This window comes from Gallus gallus, chromosome 4 (assembly GCF_016699485.2).
Source record: "Gallus gallus isolate bGalGal1 chromosome 4, bGalGal1.mat.broiler.GRCg7b, whole genome shotgun sequence".
Lineage (NCBI taxonomy): Eukaryota > Metazoa > Chordata > Aves > Galliformes > Phasianidae > Gallus > Gallus gallus.
Window position 1 is genome coordinate 60,179,041 of NC_052535.1, and position 18,520 is coordinate 60,197,560.

The 18,520-nt window shown below is 39.0% G+C and overlaps 2 protein-coding genes across 5 annotated transcripts in view; one reads left to right on the forward strand and one right to left on the reverse strand.

The window, feature by feature from the left end:
• Positions 1-18,520, forward strand: part of BANK1 (B-cell scaffold protein with ankyrin repeats 1) — a 131,354-nt gene that overhangs the window by 92,764 nt on the left and 20,070 nt on the right. For all 3 annotated transcript variants that reach the window (XM_015285617.4, XM_420665.8, XM_046940858.1), the window contains exons 8-10: positions 13,133-13,229; positions 14,751-15,035; positions 17,798-18,073. In XM_015285617.4, coding sequence (XP_015141103.3) covers positions 13,133-13,229; positions 14,751-15,035; positions 17,798-18,073 — 658 coding nt within the window. The remainder of the gene's footprint in view (positions 1-13,132; positions 13,230-14,750; positions 15,036-17,797; positions 18,074-18,520) is intronic.
• Positions 5,065-18,520, reverse strand: part of SLC39A8 (solute carrier family 39 member 8) — a 118,377-nt gene continuing 104,921 nt past the window's right edge. For both annotated transcript variants that reach the window (XR_005859696.2, XR_005859695.2), the window contains one exon: positions 5,065-7,360. The gene's annotated coding sequence lies outside the window, so the exon portion shown is untranslated. The remainder of the gene's footprint in view (positions 7,361-18,520) is intronic.

Sequence of the window (18,520 nt, forward strand, 5' to 3'; positions counted from 1 at the left end):
GTTTCATGTAAAGTATTAAAACCCTCCCTGAGGTTGACAGACATTTTACTGCATGCGAAGGTCTGCCCGTAGAGTGCTACCCTGCAGACACATGTTGCAGCTGCTACAGGATGACTGGCGGAGGCCTCAGGGGAAAAAAATAACACCAGACTCCTGACCAACTGTTGCTGTTTCTCTCCTTCTTCTCTGCTGCTGAGGACCTTCCAGCTTCTGAGCTCTTGTAAAGCTACCGAGCCTTTGCACTCAGTAGCTACTGCTCTGTCTGGTGTTCAGGAGGAAGAGAAAAAATGGAAAGGAAGTGGGAAACATTTCATTTAAAAAAAAATTAATTAACCTACAACTGTATATTCTGTTAGGAAAAAACAAAATTCCTTTAAAAAACAACTAATGTGAAAAGGTAGAATCCAGTTGCTCTTAACTCCAGTATCTCTATTTGCTCATACTGCTTTTCTGTCATATAGTGTTCTGTTATTGATGGTAGTGGCTGCAAGGTGTCTGGGAAAGAGATGGGAGTGGGGAAGAAACAATCCACTAATGTATTGCATCTCAGGTTCATTAGCATGTTGTTTTACTCTAATGCAGCAGGTATATCTGCCAAATGAAGAATTTGGCCCACTGCTCTGAATTAAAAGCTGAGTAACTAAGCTTCTGTATCCTGACTGTGAATTAGAAAAATGTAAGTGACAGCAAAGCTAATTGCAGCAGTCTTAACACTACTGCTATTAAATAAGAACACGATGCTGTAGGAAGCCACATGTTGAGCATCAGATGTAAGTTGCTTTCTCTTTTTTCTCTCTCTTCCTGGGCTCTGTCCTCCTCTGTTTTTTTGTTCTTTACTCCTTTCTGGCCTTGAGAACTTAAAGTGCTCACTGAAAATGTTATGTTTGAGATCCGTATTCATATCAAGTTCTAATCTAGTAACAGCTGCCTTTAAAATGACTGTCATACATTTTTTGTGAGCTGTGCTTGCTCAGCATTTTCTAGTACTGATGTCATTAGGATAAAAGAAGGCTGATTACCCATTTGATTGGTTCCCCCCTTAAATGAAACAGCAGTATTATTTTTTATAGAAATTACACATACCAGTATCTTAAAGTTATAATTTGTCCTTACTTGTCTCGTGCCCTCTCAAAGCAGAATAGGCCTCAAGCAGATCATGCCATTAAAAGTAACTTTTATAACTTTTAGCAGGTAACCAGTTGCTCCCTGCCAGCAGCATTTGATTTATTTCAGTCATCAGTCAGAGGCTGCATTTATTTCACATTCATGTGAAACAGTCGTGTGTTTTTAACCTTTCCTCAGCAATGGCAGATTTTATGGTATATAGCAGATAATTCAACACATTAGGCTGTTCAACCCTTCTGTGCTCACACAAACGTCAGAGGGCATGCAATGATGCGTGCAACGGGTGTATTTAAATGCTAATGGATTTTATATGGAAAGTAGCATTACAGTTGTTGGCAGACAGGAACAAGAGAAGCAATGCATCACTATATATTCCAAAAGGTCATGAGAGTCAATCTACAACAGACCCCTGGTACAGGTCACATCTATCTGCTCTGTGAGAAGTAACGAAGTGGCTGCACACTGGTTTGTGGCTGTTCATAGAGCAGAGACAACTAGATGCGTTCCTTAAGATATGGGAGCAGGCAGAGGGAAATAACATGCAAGACCAGGACAAACTGACCCACTTCTTTCAGTCCTATTTCTGGTGAACTCATGTATCGTGTTGTGTAACTTTTGTTCTAACGTCAGGAATTTCTCCCTCTAGAACCATGTAAATGAAACACGATGTTACTCCTGTTTCTCACAGCAAATCAGTACAAAGAAATCTGTTTTGTTAAGTTGCCAGCATCATCTTTAAAGAAAAAAAAAAGCCATGAAGATGAACTTCGTATTGCTTGCATGCTTGTGCAAAACTGGCCTGAGTTAGAGTGGATTTTTGCCTCTTCTGGCTTAAAACTTGCTTATAGAGTTAGTAAATTATGATCTGCGTTTTACAAAAAGAGGAGATAAAGCATGTAGTGGAGCCTGCTTCTTGTTTAGCTCTTCATTGCTTTGACTACAGTCATTGTCCTTCAGATTACATGTGATGTACCTGAACTAAAACAATTAACCAGAGTTGCCAGCAACAATTTTCTAATATTTGAATCTTGAATCTGAAAGCCAAAATATGCACTAAGTTTGAATCTAGTCAGAGTTAAGCAAACTAAGGGAGGACCTTGGTTGGCCTTTGAAAACAAAGTTCTCCTGAGGCTAATAATATATCTGATTGACTAGAGGTCTAATTTACATGATATGTGTTTCAAAGGGAGAACTGTGTTTTACCTTATTTCCTGTTTTTGTTTCTCATGAAGTACCTAATTTTAGCACATGCTGTACCAATATTTTCACCACAGAAGAAATGCTTTGGTAGATAATTTTTGCTTGTGTGTGTATATAAAGCCTGAAAACAGTAGCCTTTTAATTGATACAGTTGAGTGCAGTACAGTTAATAACTGCTGTTTCAACAGTCTTCTCATTCTCTCTTAGCTATTGTTTGGGAATGTAAAGGTAATTTTTGTAACATGAATATAAATGCCTATATCTGATGACTCTGACTATTGATAGCACATGTATCTGGAACTTATTCTAGAAATACCATGGCATTTCACAGATGTAGGCTCTTTATCCCACTCCTCTTAAATTCAATTCTAAAAATAATGTTGGCTAGACAGAGCAAAACTCCTGCTGGTTTCGATGAAAGAAAAAAGATTTCCAGGAACACAGCAGGATCAAGAGGAAAAAGCTAAATCTCAGAAGCCATCAGAGAGCTTAGAATATCCTGTTACTTGAATGCAGAACACAAGCTGTACTGTGACTTTATTGGCCTCCAAAATGTAATTCTTTTGATACAAAGTACATCATCTGCTTAGCATTGTAGAGTAACACTGTACATTGCATATTTAGAATACAAAGCAGAAAATGAGGAATAATTTACTGTTGCTGTAGAGAAAGATAAATCATAGATGTTCTGATAGTAGCATAGGCACAACTGCATTTGACTCCAGTGAATACGATGCTTTTAAGTGATCGTGAGCACAGGGTTTTGAAATGCACCATCTTGAAATACCGTATGCTCTTCTCATCAAACTGTGTTCATCTCGATTGCACTGGAAGGGGGTTGGAAGACTCCGTGGGCTGTATGCTTGTTATATTTGCTCAAGGTCTTCCCGGTCCTTGTCCTTACCTTCCAAATAGTCACTGGTCCAAGACCTTACAAAACATAAGATATTTACTCTTCCTTTTTACGCATAAGCTCTTCAGTTGTGCTAACATTAACTTTTCTGCAAGTCTTGCTCTTCCACTGTCTGGTTTCCATCTCAGATACCGTTGTTTAGCTACTGTACACCTGCAGAATTCTGCAGTCCTCATTGATATTATGGTCATCTAAAAGAAAAATTATGCTTTTCAAAGCCAAAATTCTCATATTTTCATATTATTGCTGAATAAGAGAATCAAAGAGCTCTTCAGGGCCAGTGACCTTTTTCCTCCTTTGCAGATAAATTTTTTTTGTGCGTGTGCAATCTAGATGAATGCAGGAATAAATAGATATAAGATCTGAAACTCTTCTCTTATTCTCTGTCAGTCAGGTACTGCAATTGACTTTCTCTTTAGCTCAGGAACCTCTAGAGCAAATTGAGCATTTTTTGCTCCATCACAGGTGTGAGTTGTGGAGGTGTGAGGGTCCCAGCTGAAACTGCGCCAGGGTTGTGTTCAGCTGGACAGCAGCTTCTGGAGAACTGTCATGAGCTGAAGGAAGGAAGCATTTGTTGCGTGGTGGCTGCTGCTGATATTGACATAGCCTGAAAAGCTTTAGAAATGAAGGTTGTGCCACGCATGTCCCTTTTTAGAGGGTTATACTTGTCTGATGTGGTGGGTTGGCTGTAGCCAGCAGCTAAGTGCCCACACAGCCACTCACTCGCACACCTCTGCCCTGCCTGGAGTGGGATGAGAGAAAGAGCAGGAAGAGCAAATGCGAGAAAACTCGTAGATCAAGATGCATACAGTTTAGTAGGTGAAGGAAAGAGGGGGAAAAAATACAAGCAAAGCAAAGGAAGTCGTTCACCACCTCCCACAGGCAGTCTGAAGCCCAGCCAGTCTCCAAACAGCATCCACCTTGCAAGCTAGAAAGCCTACCCTCTTCTTCCACCCCCCATTTTTATTGGTGAGCATGATGTTATCTAAAACAAATCTAAAACACTAGCACTATACTATGAAGAGAGTTAACTCCATCCTAGCCAGATCCAGTGCTTCTATACTTACACATAATATTCAGATTCTTGGGGGGAATCCTTATGGAAATCCTTATGGTTCTTTTTCTCACAGCCTACACAATCCATTGTACTTAATGAGTCTTCCACCTCCTCTCTGCTACCCCATAGTCCACTAAGGGAGCAGTAATTCAGTAACTACTCTAAAAGTTCAAACAGAATAATTGTCATCAAGTGAAAGAGAAGCTCTCTGGAGAATGGTTATTATTTTGCCCAGAAAAATAATTAAGAAAAGCAGGGAAAAAAATGTATTCTGCTAGATTGAAAAATTAACCTGTTGGTGAGATGGGAGTGCTTTTGTGGAGCTTGCAGTGATTACACAGCCTGTCAAATGGCAGTGGATATTTTGTTCAGTAGAATCAGTACTCTATGAGATTTGAAAGTCTTTCAGAAAGTCGTGTGGGTGTGTGAAAAGTGAAGGAACAAGAATTGTTGTTAAAGGAAAAATGAGCTAAAATGAGTCTGAGGAGGAATTTTATTTTTGAATGCTCAGAAGAAAAATCCCTTGGTATTCAGTAGTTAGAGAACAACAGAATGCTCAGAAAAGAGAAAGTGGGCACAAGTTCTTCCAGTGGAGAATGCAGTGATTTGGTTGAAAAAAAGCATTTTTGTGTAAAGCAGTAAATGAAGTTCAGTGATTAAAATCTGCCCCCACCCCTCTTTTTTCCCCTCTGCAGTAATGCTTTTCTTTCAAATCTGTGCTCTTGAAGGCTCTGTACAAATAAATAAACACTTAAAACACACAGAGATATGCAGTTACAGATATATGCACTGCGCTTTTACTTAGCTTGATGATGGTGGTGTTGTTTATTGGTTGTTCCTCCATGGTGATGAAATGGTACAAAGGCAGAGCTTTTTTTCTTTTTATCCAGAAATTCAGTTTCAGAAGTTTCAGGAGGATTGATAGACAGGCATACGGAGTAAGTGTGAAGTTAGATGAAATAAAGATGCAAATAAGGATCAACTCAGGAATGTTAGCTGGCTGATACGTGGTGCAGTAAATCTGTTTGAGATAAAGTTATAGGCAGACACACAAATGGAATGGTTTAGTATGAGAGCCCAAAAGGCTATTACATAAGATTACAATAGATTACTTCAAATGATGCAGTTCTTTTGCTTGCGTTAAAACAGATGAACCAAAAGTTGGGTATCCATTGATGTTTTAGTTTTGTTTATTTTCTTAATAGGCTGAGATCATCTGAGTCATATATTTACTTCAACCTGATCCCAAAATCATTACACTTTGGCAGTGGAGTGTTTCATGTCTCATTTCTTTTGTTCTGTATAATCGTGCATCTTTGACAGTTGCGTGCCTTAATACGCCTCTAGCATAATGACATGAGGATCTAACACTTCATTATCTTTTAGTATTGGAGAAGATACAGTAGCTGCTGGAACTTCTGGCAAACTGTATGCAGAAGGAATTTTACTAATTGCTGTGAATATCACAATATTTTTACTGTCATTCTGTTGTCATACTTTCTTTTCTACCTAATTTAGTATAGGGTTGGGTTTTTTTCAGTTTTTAAGAATAGTTTTGTCAGCAGTTAAACATGGTGGTCCATTAGATTTGTGGTACTCTTGATGTGAACTGAGTAAAGCAGGAAACTGGCCAGTGAAACTGGAATATATATATAGATAAATAAATTATACACAGGCATGACTTAAAAAGAAAAATCTGTGCTCAGGGAAAGATGGTGCTGCAGTCTTAAGTAACAGGAAAAAGCCTTTGAAAGAAATTTGTCTGTACTGCTGAGGGTAAGGGTCGTATTTCAGAGGTGTCAACACCACTGCATTTTCTGTGTTGTCCCGAGCACAGCCTAAGATGTGTGTGAGAGCAGCACAGCGCAGAGACACTGGGGCCTGCCTGCTCCTGCATCCCTGGTGAAATGGAGAAAGGAGCTGAGGGCCTCCCTGCACACAGCAACACCAAGTGCATCAGGGATGGCTCAGCCACACTGCTGCTTGAGAAGGCTGGGTTCATCGCTGCCTAGCAGCTCGTTCCAGTAGTTAGGGGGCAAGCAGGAGAAAGCAACCTTTTGGGCTGCCAGGATAATGCTGCTGTTCTTGTCTTTGTCTAAGACGAGTCTTGCTGAGATCAGAAGGTCAAGATCAAATGTTTCAAAGGCTGGATCCAGCCCCCAGGCTTCTTAGCCCACGCTGCTCTAAAACCATGTTCTGTTTCAGCATTTCATGGCAGAACATGTGCAGCAAAACCGCTCTCCACCCCCTCTCTTCCCACCTGCCCGGCAGAACTAGGGCTTTGAAACCAGATTATTCCCAAGTGGATTTTTTCTTTTTTGTCTTTGATTGTGACTGTATTGAATGAGTTTCACCAAGCTTATGCTTTAGAGAAATCTGCGTTGTCTCATCATCTAGACTTTTTTGCAAGCTTGAGTTATCAAGAAAAATAATAGAGTAGTGCAAGTGTTTAACATTAATAAAGATAATGAACAGCAGTGTTGATTCTGTCCTGATGCGTGCAGTCAATTTTATGAAGTTGGCTTCTTCAGTCCTTTCTCCAGGTGCTCATACAGGACCCTGAGAAAAAGAAGCAATAAATACTTAAACACTCCCAGTGCTTTGATGAATATTTAACATTGTAGAATATGTGAGTAATATGCAAACTTGAGAGTCAGAAAATTCTTATAATCAGAATGGTTGGTCACTAGGTTGTATCTCAGGGATACAGGTGGAACTGTATGAAAGAAAGTGTTTTCTAAACTGTCTGTGTTTCAGAAAGTACTGAGAGTGCAAATGGAAAAGATCTGCTAGAGCCTATCTGGCTCTCACCTTTGCATTCTGGAAAGCTGTGGCAGACCCAGTGGCAGAGGGCATTGTCTTGGCTGAAGTTTGCCAAGAGTGAGAGAGCAGGAGGAATAGCTGTGAAGATGGCTGCCACATGGCAACGTGGTTATGGTCCTTTCTCGTTCACTTGATGCTGAGGGCTAAGCAGAGGGGGCTGCTGGGTCTGAGATGTGTGTTATGAGCACATCACCCAGGGTTGGGGAAATGTCTGGCTGCTGTTTCTTTCCAGCTTCTCCATCCTAAAAGCAAGAATACAGTTTAGAAAAAGAGGCAAGTCCATGACAGAGAAATGGAGGAAATATCCAACTGAAGAAAGTAATTTCTTCTTTCTTGAGTTTCTGAGAGGAGTTAGCCTGCTAAGGAGTAGGCCTGTGTGGCCTGCTAAATGATGCATACAATTCCCACCTTTGCAGTTTCTGCCTGACAGATCTGTATCTGCATCATATGGAAGTGCATTGAAGCCCTCTGTTTAATAAAGCCTTCAGAGCACAGGTGATGCCTCCTATGGAAATAAATAACCTCCCAGGTATGTCACCTGATACCTGGTTGCAGAGGAAAGCAGTGTTTTATTGTTGCTGCTGAATTCTGGCAGCAGCTGGCACAGAATTGGCCATCTCATGCACATAGGCCAGAAGGACAGACCTGTCTTTGGGAAGGGCTCTCCTGACTGATCCCAGAGTTGTGCTCTCACTGGAAGATAAGTTCATCTTCTTTATCAACAGTATTTGTCCATCAGAAACTGAAACTTGTCCATCAGAAACCCTGAAATGCTCCATAAGGTTAGCCTTAAAATTATAATTCTACTAGGACTTAGTTGGAATCTAATCCTCCTTTTGTAGAATTTAGTCCTTTCTAAATGAAATGTGGATGTGTCACCCATCCAAAAACAGCAAACATTAAAATGCAGACAAAGTTGGTTGTGTAGAAGGCACTTGGAAGAAATGTAGGGGTGAGAAATATATTATGACTATGCTTTAACATTAGATAAAAAAGTAAACTGAGTTTTCAAATAAACCCCTTAGAGTCAAAACCAACAAATGATTCAGTAATGAAATGCAAACTGCTGGGATCATTGAAGAAAACATAGTTGTGCTCCTGAGATCAGAAAAATCAGTGTAGGACACAAAATGTGACATGATGGTATTGTGAATATGTTTCTATGTCTTTGCAGTCTGGGTTAGCACTCATGAAAGTAAATTTTGTGGGAAGACCTGCTGGGCTTTTCCTATGGTCCTTGTCTTCTGTGGATACCATTTGTGAAGTGATCAACAAGGTTTCCATTAGGTCAAAAAGTCACATGGAAAAAGTGGTGAAATTATTTCAAAGTTCTCTTAATTAGGAAAATAGATTGATAGATTTTTCTGCAACTTATCTGTATAAGATATTCCACCTCGCACTATAGAGGCGTAGAGTAGATGAAAAGCATTCCTTTCTATGGGAGTAGTGAATTTCACATGATCATATAAGAATTTGTTTTCCTCAAAAATAGAGACTTAAGTTGCTTATGCTATATCCCTTTTCCAGAATTGCAAATACTCATCAGCAGTGATTGGTATGTGTTAACAAACTGGAAAGGCACAAGTTTATCTGCAATTTCATTTAGAGACATGAAGCCAAAGAGAAATGGGAAAAAATGCTGCTTGTATACCAGCAGTGCATAGTCTTGCTCAGAGGTCCAGATCACAGAGAGGTTCTGATAGACTTGCTGAGCATCCTGGGGACAACCAAAGTGGAAAAGCAGACTGTTAGTGTCTCGGACTGTATGCTGCAGAGACTGTCAGACGGAAGGACTAAGTAAGCAGCTAACCTGTGGGGCTACCAAAAAACTATTTAGTTGTGGTTAGGACTTTTTTAACACTAACTTGGAAATGAGTACAGCAGGAGGCATTATCCAACATATTTTTAAATGCTTTGTTAAGATTTGATACTTTAGGGGAAGGAAATAGTTGTAGGATTCTTTTCTCTGAACCCAAGCAGAAAATACTCATTGATTATGTCCAGACAGAAGATAAAATTCTTGAGAGTGGTCTAGGATATGTCTGTACATACAAAGTTCTTGAGATGAGAATGTGAAATAATAGCAGTAGATTTCGAAGGAGTGCAAATTTGCTCTGTCATGTAGGAAAGATTTGAAGCGTAGCAAGAGACCATCTCAAATAGGAGAATGAAGTCTGAAGAAGGTGGAAACTCTATCAGGTAACAGATGGCAAACTCAGAAGTGTAGCAGAGGCACTTAAAGGTCATTGGGAGAAAACTTAGGTGCAAAATGAAACGCAGCTAGCAAGAGAAATTGCAAGTGATATGAAATGTTTGCATAAGGCTATTTTTCAGCGATTCATTGTCAAAATGGAAAGGCATATTGATTAGAGTTGCATAAGTGATTGTCCTTTTTCCTCTACTGTTCAGTACTCCATTAGCAATTTAGATAATAGAAAGATTTTTCAAATTCCTTCCAGCTCCACAAGCCAAAAAGGTGATTTATGGCTGGCCATACTCTTATCCAATTCCATGAAGTTTTGAAGTGTTCCAACCTCACATTTACTTCCAGGTTTACTCGAGTCAGTAATGAAGAAGAAAAATGCAATTGCCAATGGGCCCGTGTCCCCTTGGTTTTCATTAATAGTGACGTTTAGAGAAAATAGAGACTGCTACTTCAGGATGTACCAACCTGAAAGATCTAGGCATTCGTGTATCCACATGTATAGTAGCAGGTCATTTTAAAAGCGCTGCTTTACTTGCATCTGGGCTTTGCATTCCCTCACAACCTCTCTAGCAAGCTTGTATGGACTGTGACAGCTGCAACCACTGTTTGGCAACTTGTGCTAATGGCTTTCCAAAATAAATACCCAAAGTAAATCCATTCAGGCTTTGGAACTGTTCAAGAACTTGGCCTTTTTTTTTTTTTCTTTTTTTTTTGACAGTCTTTAGCTCAACACAATGCTTAATAAAGACAGCTAAAATACGTAGCTGAAAGAAAGCTAAATAGTTACTTTTTAATTTTAATCTTAGGACTTAGAATATCATCAGTCTGTCAGAGCACTTTCAGTACTCCTGTTGCATCTTGAAGTAAGCAAATTTTACTTGCTGACTCACACTTGCCCTTTTTAGTAGTCTTCATGAGCAGATCTGTTCAGACAGCAACAATGTTTTTCCAACTTTTCCATAATACTGGTTTCTGTTAAAGCAAGCTCTTCCTCCTGATGGTTGCTCGACACTCTTGAGAAATCCTAGTGTTCACCAAAGAGCTATTTTCAGTCAGACAGTCTCACTAGACTTCAATGTTCATGTCTATATGCATATTGTATACCACACCCGAAATTCTACTGGAGGAACATCGTGCTTTTGCTGAGCTATTACATTCAAAGTCTGTGACAAAGCACATATAACACTCCAGTCCTGAAAGAAATGTGATCATTCACATGGCATGGAAACGCTTGCAAGTTCAGCCGTGGCATTACTGTGGTTCAGCTATGTAACTTCCCATCCTGAAACAAGGAAGGACAGAAGGACATTTGCTGCCTTTGTTCTTGCTGCCCCATTTTCAGCTGCATGGCATTTCTGGGCACTGTGTTGCAGGAGGTTTCTCATTAATTCATACATTATACATAATCATTATACATAAAGTAGAGTGAGTCTAGTTAAAGAATCTCCATCTACTCATCTTTTTTGTATCTCCTTTAGGAAGTGTAATAAGTGCCTAAACTTCTGATTGTCATCCTGAATTATCTAAGATTCAGCATTATCAGAGAAGCCACTAAACTGGCCTTCAATCCTCCAAAACATTCAGGTTTAAAAGATACATATTAAGCATATTTATTCTCTTCATTTTCTGTGAGTTGCCAGGTCCCTTTCAACTGAGAAATATGTAGGCTGAATAAGAAAACAAGGAAGTACCAATTGTTTCCTCTACTTACCAGCGGTGGTCACTAAAATTAATGAGGTTTATTTTTATGGCTTCATTCTCTGTTTCTCTTTTGACCTCTTTCTACTATATATATGTGTATATATAGTATATATGCATATTTCACGTTCAGAAAGATGAACACCTTGAAAGAATTTGTCTGAAACAGTCCTGTACTATAATAGTGGGAGAGATTACATCTAGAGCTCTGCTTGCTTGATTTCTCCTGCAAACACCACCTGTGTCACACAAGAAGATCAGTTTTCTTCCCAGCTAAACAGTTACGTTTAAGTACATACAGCTAACTTCAGGGCACTTAGCGATATCCTGTTTCTGTGAAAAATAGGGGAACCAGCTAAACAATGGGGAAGCTCAGGTAGAATGGGGCTCTCTATTTGGCCCCCCCCCAAAAAAAAGATTAATATTTTATTTCTGGGAGCAGATATAACTTAGTGAAAATCTAGGTAATATTCTCAGAGGAGGAAAAAAAAAAAGCAAGCAAGGGAGGCATCCGATGCATTGTCTGATGGATGCACTGCTGCAAAACTGGAGTTCGTGAGATGCCTGTGAAACAGAGCAGCAGGGAAGAAGGCATTCTCGCTTCCCCAGAAATAAGAGTTTCTTCAATTTTTTTTCCCTTTTCACCCTTTGATATTAATTATAGAATCATAGAGTGGTTTGCGTTGGAAGGAACCTTAAAGTTCCTTAAATGGAACCATCTAGTTCCATTCCCCCTGTTCTGGGCAGGGTTGCCACCTACTAGATCAGGCTTCCCAAGACTTCATCCAGCCTGGCCTTGAACATCTCTAGGTTATTCATATTAATAGTATTAATTTAATGATAAACCTAACTTAAGGCCACAGTGTTAATTTAAGGCCACGCTGACCCAATGGCTGTAGCTGCCAGGAGTAACAGAAGTTTGGGAACAAACTTCTTGAGGATCTGGCACAGCACTGTGAGAATCAGTGTCTGCAGCACGTGGAAAGGTATCATCAGCTATCTCTCTTGACTTCTCTATTTCCTCATCTACTTATAATTAATCTTGCCGACGGGGTAACGTATGGAGCATACTGTCTCCATATACTCTTCTGGATTTACGTGTTCAAACCCACGTTTGATGTAAAAAAAATATTTTGTGCATCAATATTCCTGAATAATTATTGAGGTCTCAATTGCGCCTGAACAGGACAGTTTTGTGTTATATAATCACAAGAATCGGGGTCCTGCCGGGTTCCTTGGGAAAAAAAAAAAACAGTCATCTTTTAAGACTCCATTTTTTTTCCTGAAAATCAGCACTTAACAGGTATGTTTTGTAAGTTTTAAGACAACAGAAGTGTATGTGGTTGCATTACGAGTCTGCTCTTAGTGGCTATGGATGAGTACAAGTTTCTACCTCTTCTACCTGCAGAACTACAGTGATCTACAGTGATAATATTTTAGAGAACCAATTGTTCTGACCCTCTTGAGCCAAATTTTGAATATAATAGCTTTCTGGAGGAAAAAGAAATGGTGCTTTGCCTAATTTGGGCATTGAGGTGAAAATGCTAATGTGCTTTGTGGTTCTGTTTCTGGTTTTTCAGTGCATGTGTGGCTTTTGGTACCAACCATTAGGATTGAGGAGCTGCTTGTAATGAGCTCTCCAGAGATTTCTTGTACTCTGTGCACCCTCTAGCTATTCAGTAATGTCCTGTAGACTTTCTGTTTTTCTGCTACTGATCTTTCTCATTACCAATGAGTGCTCTGGAGTTTGGAAATAAAGCTGGGAACTGTCTGGATAGCCCTGTGCAGTGCTGAGCAGAGATCTTTTAGCTTGAATCCTTCCTTGGATATCACTTCATGGCGGTACCTTGTGTCCTTTATGTGTAACCAAATACACACATTCTTTCTGTCTGTACTAGGTACCTGTACTACTGCATTACTTATGAATGCATTATGTTTTGGTCTCCTGTTCACCCTTAGGTAAAACGTTGAAGATTTTTTGACAGAACCAAGCAAAGAAAATGTGGCTGTTTCTCTCAGAGTAGTGGTTTCTCCACTGACCTTATATGGCTTTGTTTAGGAGTGATATCACACGCACACACAAAAAAACCCTGCTCTTTTTTGATTATAGACTAAAGCAACAGATGATTTCACCAGCCATGAGGAGGAAGAGGAATATGAGGATGCTTATGTGCTCATGGGAGGCACGGAAGCTCAACCAGCCACGAGTAAGTCATGTTGTGAGACGTCTTTCTCAGTAGCAAATCATGTGCTGCACTGGGTGAGATTATTGACAAACACAGGGGCCAAATTATTTTAATACTTGTAGTTTTCATGTTATTTCTACTTCTCGGGAGGTCAGATGTCCTAGGAGATGGGAAGGCAAGCAAGGGATTCATTAGTAATGACAAAATCATCACTCAGTGGGACAATCACAGTGAAATCAGTGTTCCTGGTAAATTCTGCAAATTTCTGGTCTCTGCTTCACATCTAGAAAACAGCTGAATTCTCCAGGTTCTCAGAGAACCTTTATGTAAGAGAAGACACTGCCTACAGGTGTGAGCAACTCCTGTGTGGAGGCACAGGTAGTAGTCATTCTGCATCTTGATCTTCATACACCTAAACACAGATTGATCATGAGTTTGTTGCTAATCTGTGTGATCATATGTATTCCCCTTGAAAAGCGTAGAGTTGTTTGTTTGCATTTACTGATGACAGTTTCTTGTAGTTAGATATATTTTTGCAGTATCGTGGATTTATGAAGCTAAACTTTATCTTGTTTTTGTCTTATCTGTTTGTTGGCAATTGTATCTTTCCAACTGTCTCATATTCTGTATATAAATGGTCTTTCTTATTTGCTGTGTTTAAGCCTGCTGTTTTGGCATGTCTAGGTAATATAATCAACACTGAAAACGTGGGTTACAAATCTGTTAGTCCTGATATGTATCTACTATCTCTATCACGTTTCCTCTTTATATGGGAGCACCTCAGGGTGGATGCATGGGAAAAAAAAATGTAAATTGTAACAGCTGGCCATGCTAGTCAACTACGTGCCCTAATCTCCCACTTTGATCAATGGTGAATTCCCAAGGTATAACTCAGAATGGAAAGGGCTCTGTATTACCAACTCTGTAATGACTGTAATTCTGCTGATGGGCCTGTATAGTCTACTTTATGTCACTTAGATGGACTACCCAAATCTTGATGCTGTACATAGTGTTGGAAGTTCATCCTTTCACATAACTATGGTCCATAGCCCCCTAAAAGCCCCACAAAATTTCCACAGAAGTACAGCCATGTCTCAATGGCAGTGCTTGTTTCATTTTACAGAGACATAAATAAGCATCCATAAGCCATTGTAGTAAAACAAAGCTATAGCTCACACAACTGTGTAACTTGTTTTCCTAAGTAGTGCACTGTGCTGCACTGAAAATCAAGTAATACAAATTATGGAGGCAAAGTAAGTGTGTGTGATCTCATTCTGACAACAACTCCAGAAAAGTTTAGCATACTGTGTGCACAAAGATGTTGTGCACCAGAGTAGCAAGATATAATAAAAACTTCCACTGTTGATTTGGTAAATATTTTAAAAGCTGATCACTGGCAGTATGTACTTGACAGTCTTTCTACTGCATTAGTTCATTAAAGTTTTATTAGCCATTGTGTTGCTTCTGTGGGAATCCTTGAAACGGGAAATGTTTCAAGATAGCAAACGTTAAATGAAATAATGCATTCTTTAACGTTACAAGTTGAGCAGAACCCAGGAGATCAACATGGAATTGGATCAAAATGTCAACAAGAAGCTGGGGTGGATAAGGAAGAGAAAGGTGATGTAGGAGACAGCGGAGAGGAAACTGAGGAGGAAGATTCCTACACCTTTGTCAACAGTCCTGACAATTTGTATGCCAGCATATCTGACTGTGATTATGAAGAAAACAGCAGAGAATGCTTTTTCTACAAGAAACCGCCCCCACCTCCTCCTCGAAATCTGCCTGGCACCCCGAGACAGGATGAGCTGCACTATTTGTCACAAGGTACGATCTTGGGAGGAAAGTAACCACAGATACAAACATGAGTGCAAACATCACATTATGTGCTGCTGTAGAGATTGCATATGATCACTTCTAATAGTAGTAGTTCGGCAGTATGGCCCTAATTCTGCAACACAAACATGCCTATGAAATCTGCTTCATCAAGATCTTCATGACCAGGTAGGTCAGCTGGTACTGTGGAGTGAGTTCAGGTTTCAGCTTTTCCTCACTCTGTACATCTCAAAAAGGTGCTAAATAACACGAGATACTGGATTTACAAGAGAGTTCTGAGAGAAAACACTGAACTTGTATCTTTTCTCAGTTTTTCAAAAACATTAAAAATATTAAATGCTATCTTGACTGAATGAGGTTTGTAATTTCAAAGATAGAATACAGAAATGAGAGAACGAAGTAACACAGCACTTTACTTAATTTTAGCCAATGTTGTGATTAGAAATAAAATGCTATATTGCGTTACAAACAGAAAAGAGAGGGAGAAATTACGACTTTTAATGAAATGTCTTGACTCTTTCTGTTTTAATATTTCAGCCTTTTAGTAAAAACCTTAGATGGTTAGTTGTAGGTTGATTCAAGTATGAGAAGCAGAAAATACTATTTGTATCTATTTCAGAAGGAGTGATTGTTTTTTTTTTTTCCTTATTGGGAAAAAATAATCATGCAAAAGAATTCAAGCTTAAATAACAGTCTTTAAGAATCACGTAGGAAAGAAAAACCTTGTCATAGACTCTACCTATAAGTGTGTGCACAAACTCTGTTTTTAAATGTGGCATAATCTAATAGAATCCTGAATTACCATAATGAAGGACTTTGATATTCATGTAAGTACGCAGAGATAGCTTTTTAGCTTTATAGCCTGCTTGAGGTTGGTTTTTCTCATGTTTTCTGCCATTAAGGAAAAAGCTGGTTTTATGCAGGAAGTTGCAGATTCCAAAACAAAGAGAAACAGAATAAAATTGCTACTGCAGATGCATTTTGCTTGCTATGCAATACTCAACAGTAGCTATATATGTGCACAAATGAGGGGGCAAGTTTGTCACACAGGATTTTTTTTAGTGCAAGCTTGATATAAATGCCTATCTTGGGATAGCTGTTATGTGGCTACACCATTAGGTAATGATGCATTGCTCTCTGCCAAATGCCAGTTTCTGTCTATATATCCGTATATGGATACTGGCAGAGAAAGCTTCTCTGCTGTGTAGTGTCCTATGCTGAGTCTTGTGCTGTTAAGGCCAGTGCAGCTAGAAGCACATCTGCATGACTTGTCCAGTTAGGATGTGCTGTTAAGACATGCTGTGAATTTTCCTGAAGTGTTAGGCTTGGTTTCATTTCATTTCATTTTGGGTTGTGAGGATGGGGGTATCAGGATCCCTCTAAACAGGGATGATACTTTCAAAGAAGAGCTCCAATGAGTCTGCTGCATATTTTTAGTCAGCCACTTTCTTTAGCTATTGCTGTGGAAGACCTAAAAGGCAAGTCCCCTCTTTTGAAGTCTTTTTTTTGGCAGTGGCATGAGAGTGCCCCCTGTGGGGGTTAAAAGAGAAAATCCTACATAGAAAGAAACAAAACTTTCATAGTGGTGTGCAAACAAAATATTTTTCATATTAAATATGGTAGCTGTAATACTTGTTATTTTTGTAATATATCAGAACCAAAATATGTTATTAATATTTATTAATAAGTATTAATTGTACAAGCCATTTCTAAGGGATACATCTCATCTCATTTGTAAATGTGTCAGGCTTGTAGGCATTGTTAAGCTTCTCTGAACCCATAAACAGAAAAAAACAATTATTTAAATAGCAGCCAAAGGATTTAAAATTATGGTAGTGACCACAGCCTAGTGTAGCAGATACATAAGTATGCAGTTCACTACGACACTAGGAAAACATGGCTCACTACAGTAGGTTTGCTGTTTGCACAGGAAGGATAGGCCAGCACAAGGAAGATGACAACAATTATGGAATTAGCAGTTTCTTTAGCAGCTTCCTAATTCTTAATAGTTTGTGGGAGTTTTAAATACAAATAAATCCAAATAAACCCAGGTATGAGAAAACTTATCAATTCCTTTTAAAGCTGTAAAATGCAAAAGCTAAAGGGCAGCAAGTTCTGTTTAGATGTACTCTTAAATGTAGGGAGAGACCCAGGGAGATCACTTGGGTGTGGAGTGTTGGACAGTCTCAGCATAAATTATAAGAGATCATAAATCTCATTTATCCTTTAGAGAGCTTTTTAATTTTTTTAACCTTTTCCTATAGTACCTCTCTAGAAAATCCTCAAAAATAAATGGGACATTGAAAATGTTGCAAAGACAAAACCCAGTGTTTCCCAGAAACGTTTCTGTTCTTAAGTTACAGTTGCAGTAGTAAACAGAGTGATTTCCCAAAATGCCAAGGGCCATAGGGAGTCCTTACTGGGCTTCATCAGTAATGAAGGTGTTCCTATGACTCTTGTGGGAGCAACTGGGCCATGCAGCACTGCTCTTAAATAAGATTTATTTTGGAGCTAATATATTAGCATCTAATTTTGATAATCTGATGTGAAATCATGAGAAGGCCCTGGAGTTTAAATTATTCCTTTCGGATATCCTTTCTACTGACTTAGATGATGAAGCCCGTGAAAATTAGAGTACCTTAGTTTAAAAGTGAAATTAGGACTATAAGTTACATTAGGAAAACCTGAAGCATAAATTCAGTCTTATTATCCTTTCTTTATCATCTATGGAACATAATTTTTCACTTCTTCAGAGAGGAATTTTGTGGAGGAGAGAAGTGAAACAGAACATGGACTGAAGACAGCATGCTGCAGAGAAGACCAAGATACCTGTGAGGAAGATGACGAAGAGGACCACCCATACGCTTTTATGAAATTTGATGAATATCTGTATGATTTGATACTGGATGAGGAAGATGAGGAGAAAAGGAAAGACCGCAAATCATTTATCATGAACAGGCCGCCTGCTCCTGCCCCTCGTCCCGAATGTTCAGGAGTCAAAAATGAGAACACTCCATATATAGTACAAGGTTAGTGCTTGCTTCTTTGTATTTTCTGATAGAATGTGGACATCTGTTCTTTTTTATGAATATATATTCTTTTAAAGACTAAGATCTTCAGCTATTTTCAAACCAGCAAATCAGTTGATTCAGTCTACCTATTTGCACCTTTCAAATGAGCTGAGAACATGTCTGACTAATGATACTTTTCAATTTGCATCCAAGATAACATCACTTTTTTGGATTAATTTTACAAAAAAAAAAAAAAACTATGACAAAGTGATGGAAGATTAAGAATCACTGGGCTTAGATGTGAGTGTGTCTGTTTTAACAGAATAATACAGAACGTACTATTTGAGTAGCTTTTCCTTTCCGTTTCTTTATCAAATAGTTTTGCCTTAATTCTGAGAGATGTTAACTGTATTCTGTTTACCTGATGTGAACAGTAGAGAGAAATGCCGATGTGAGGACTCCTTT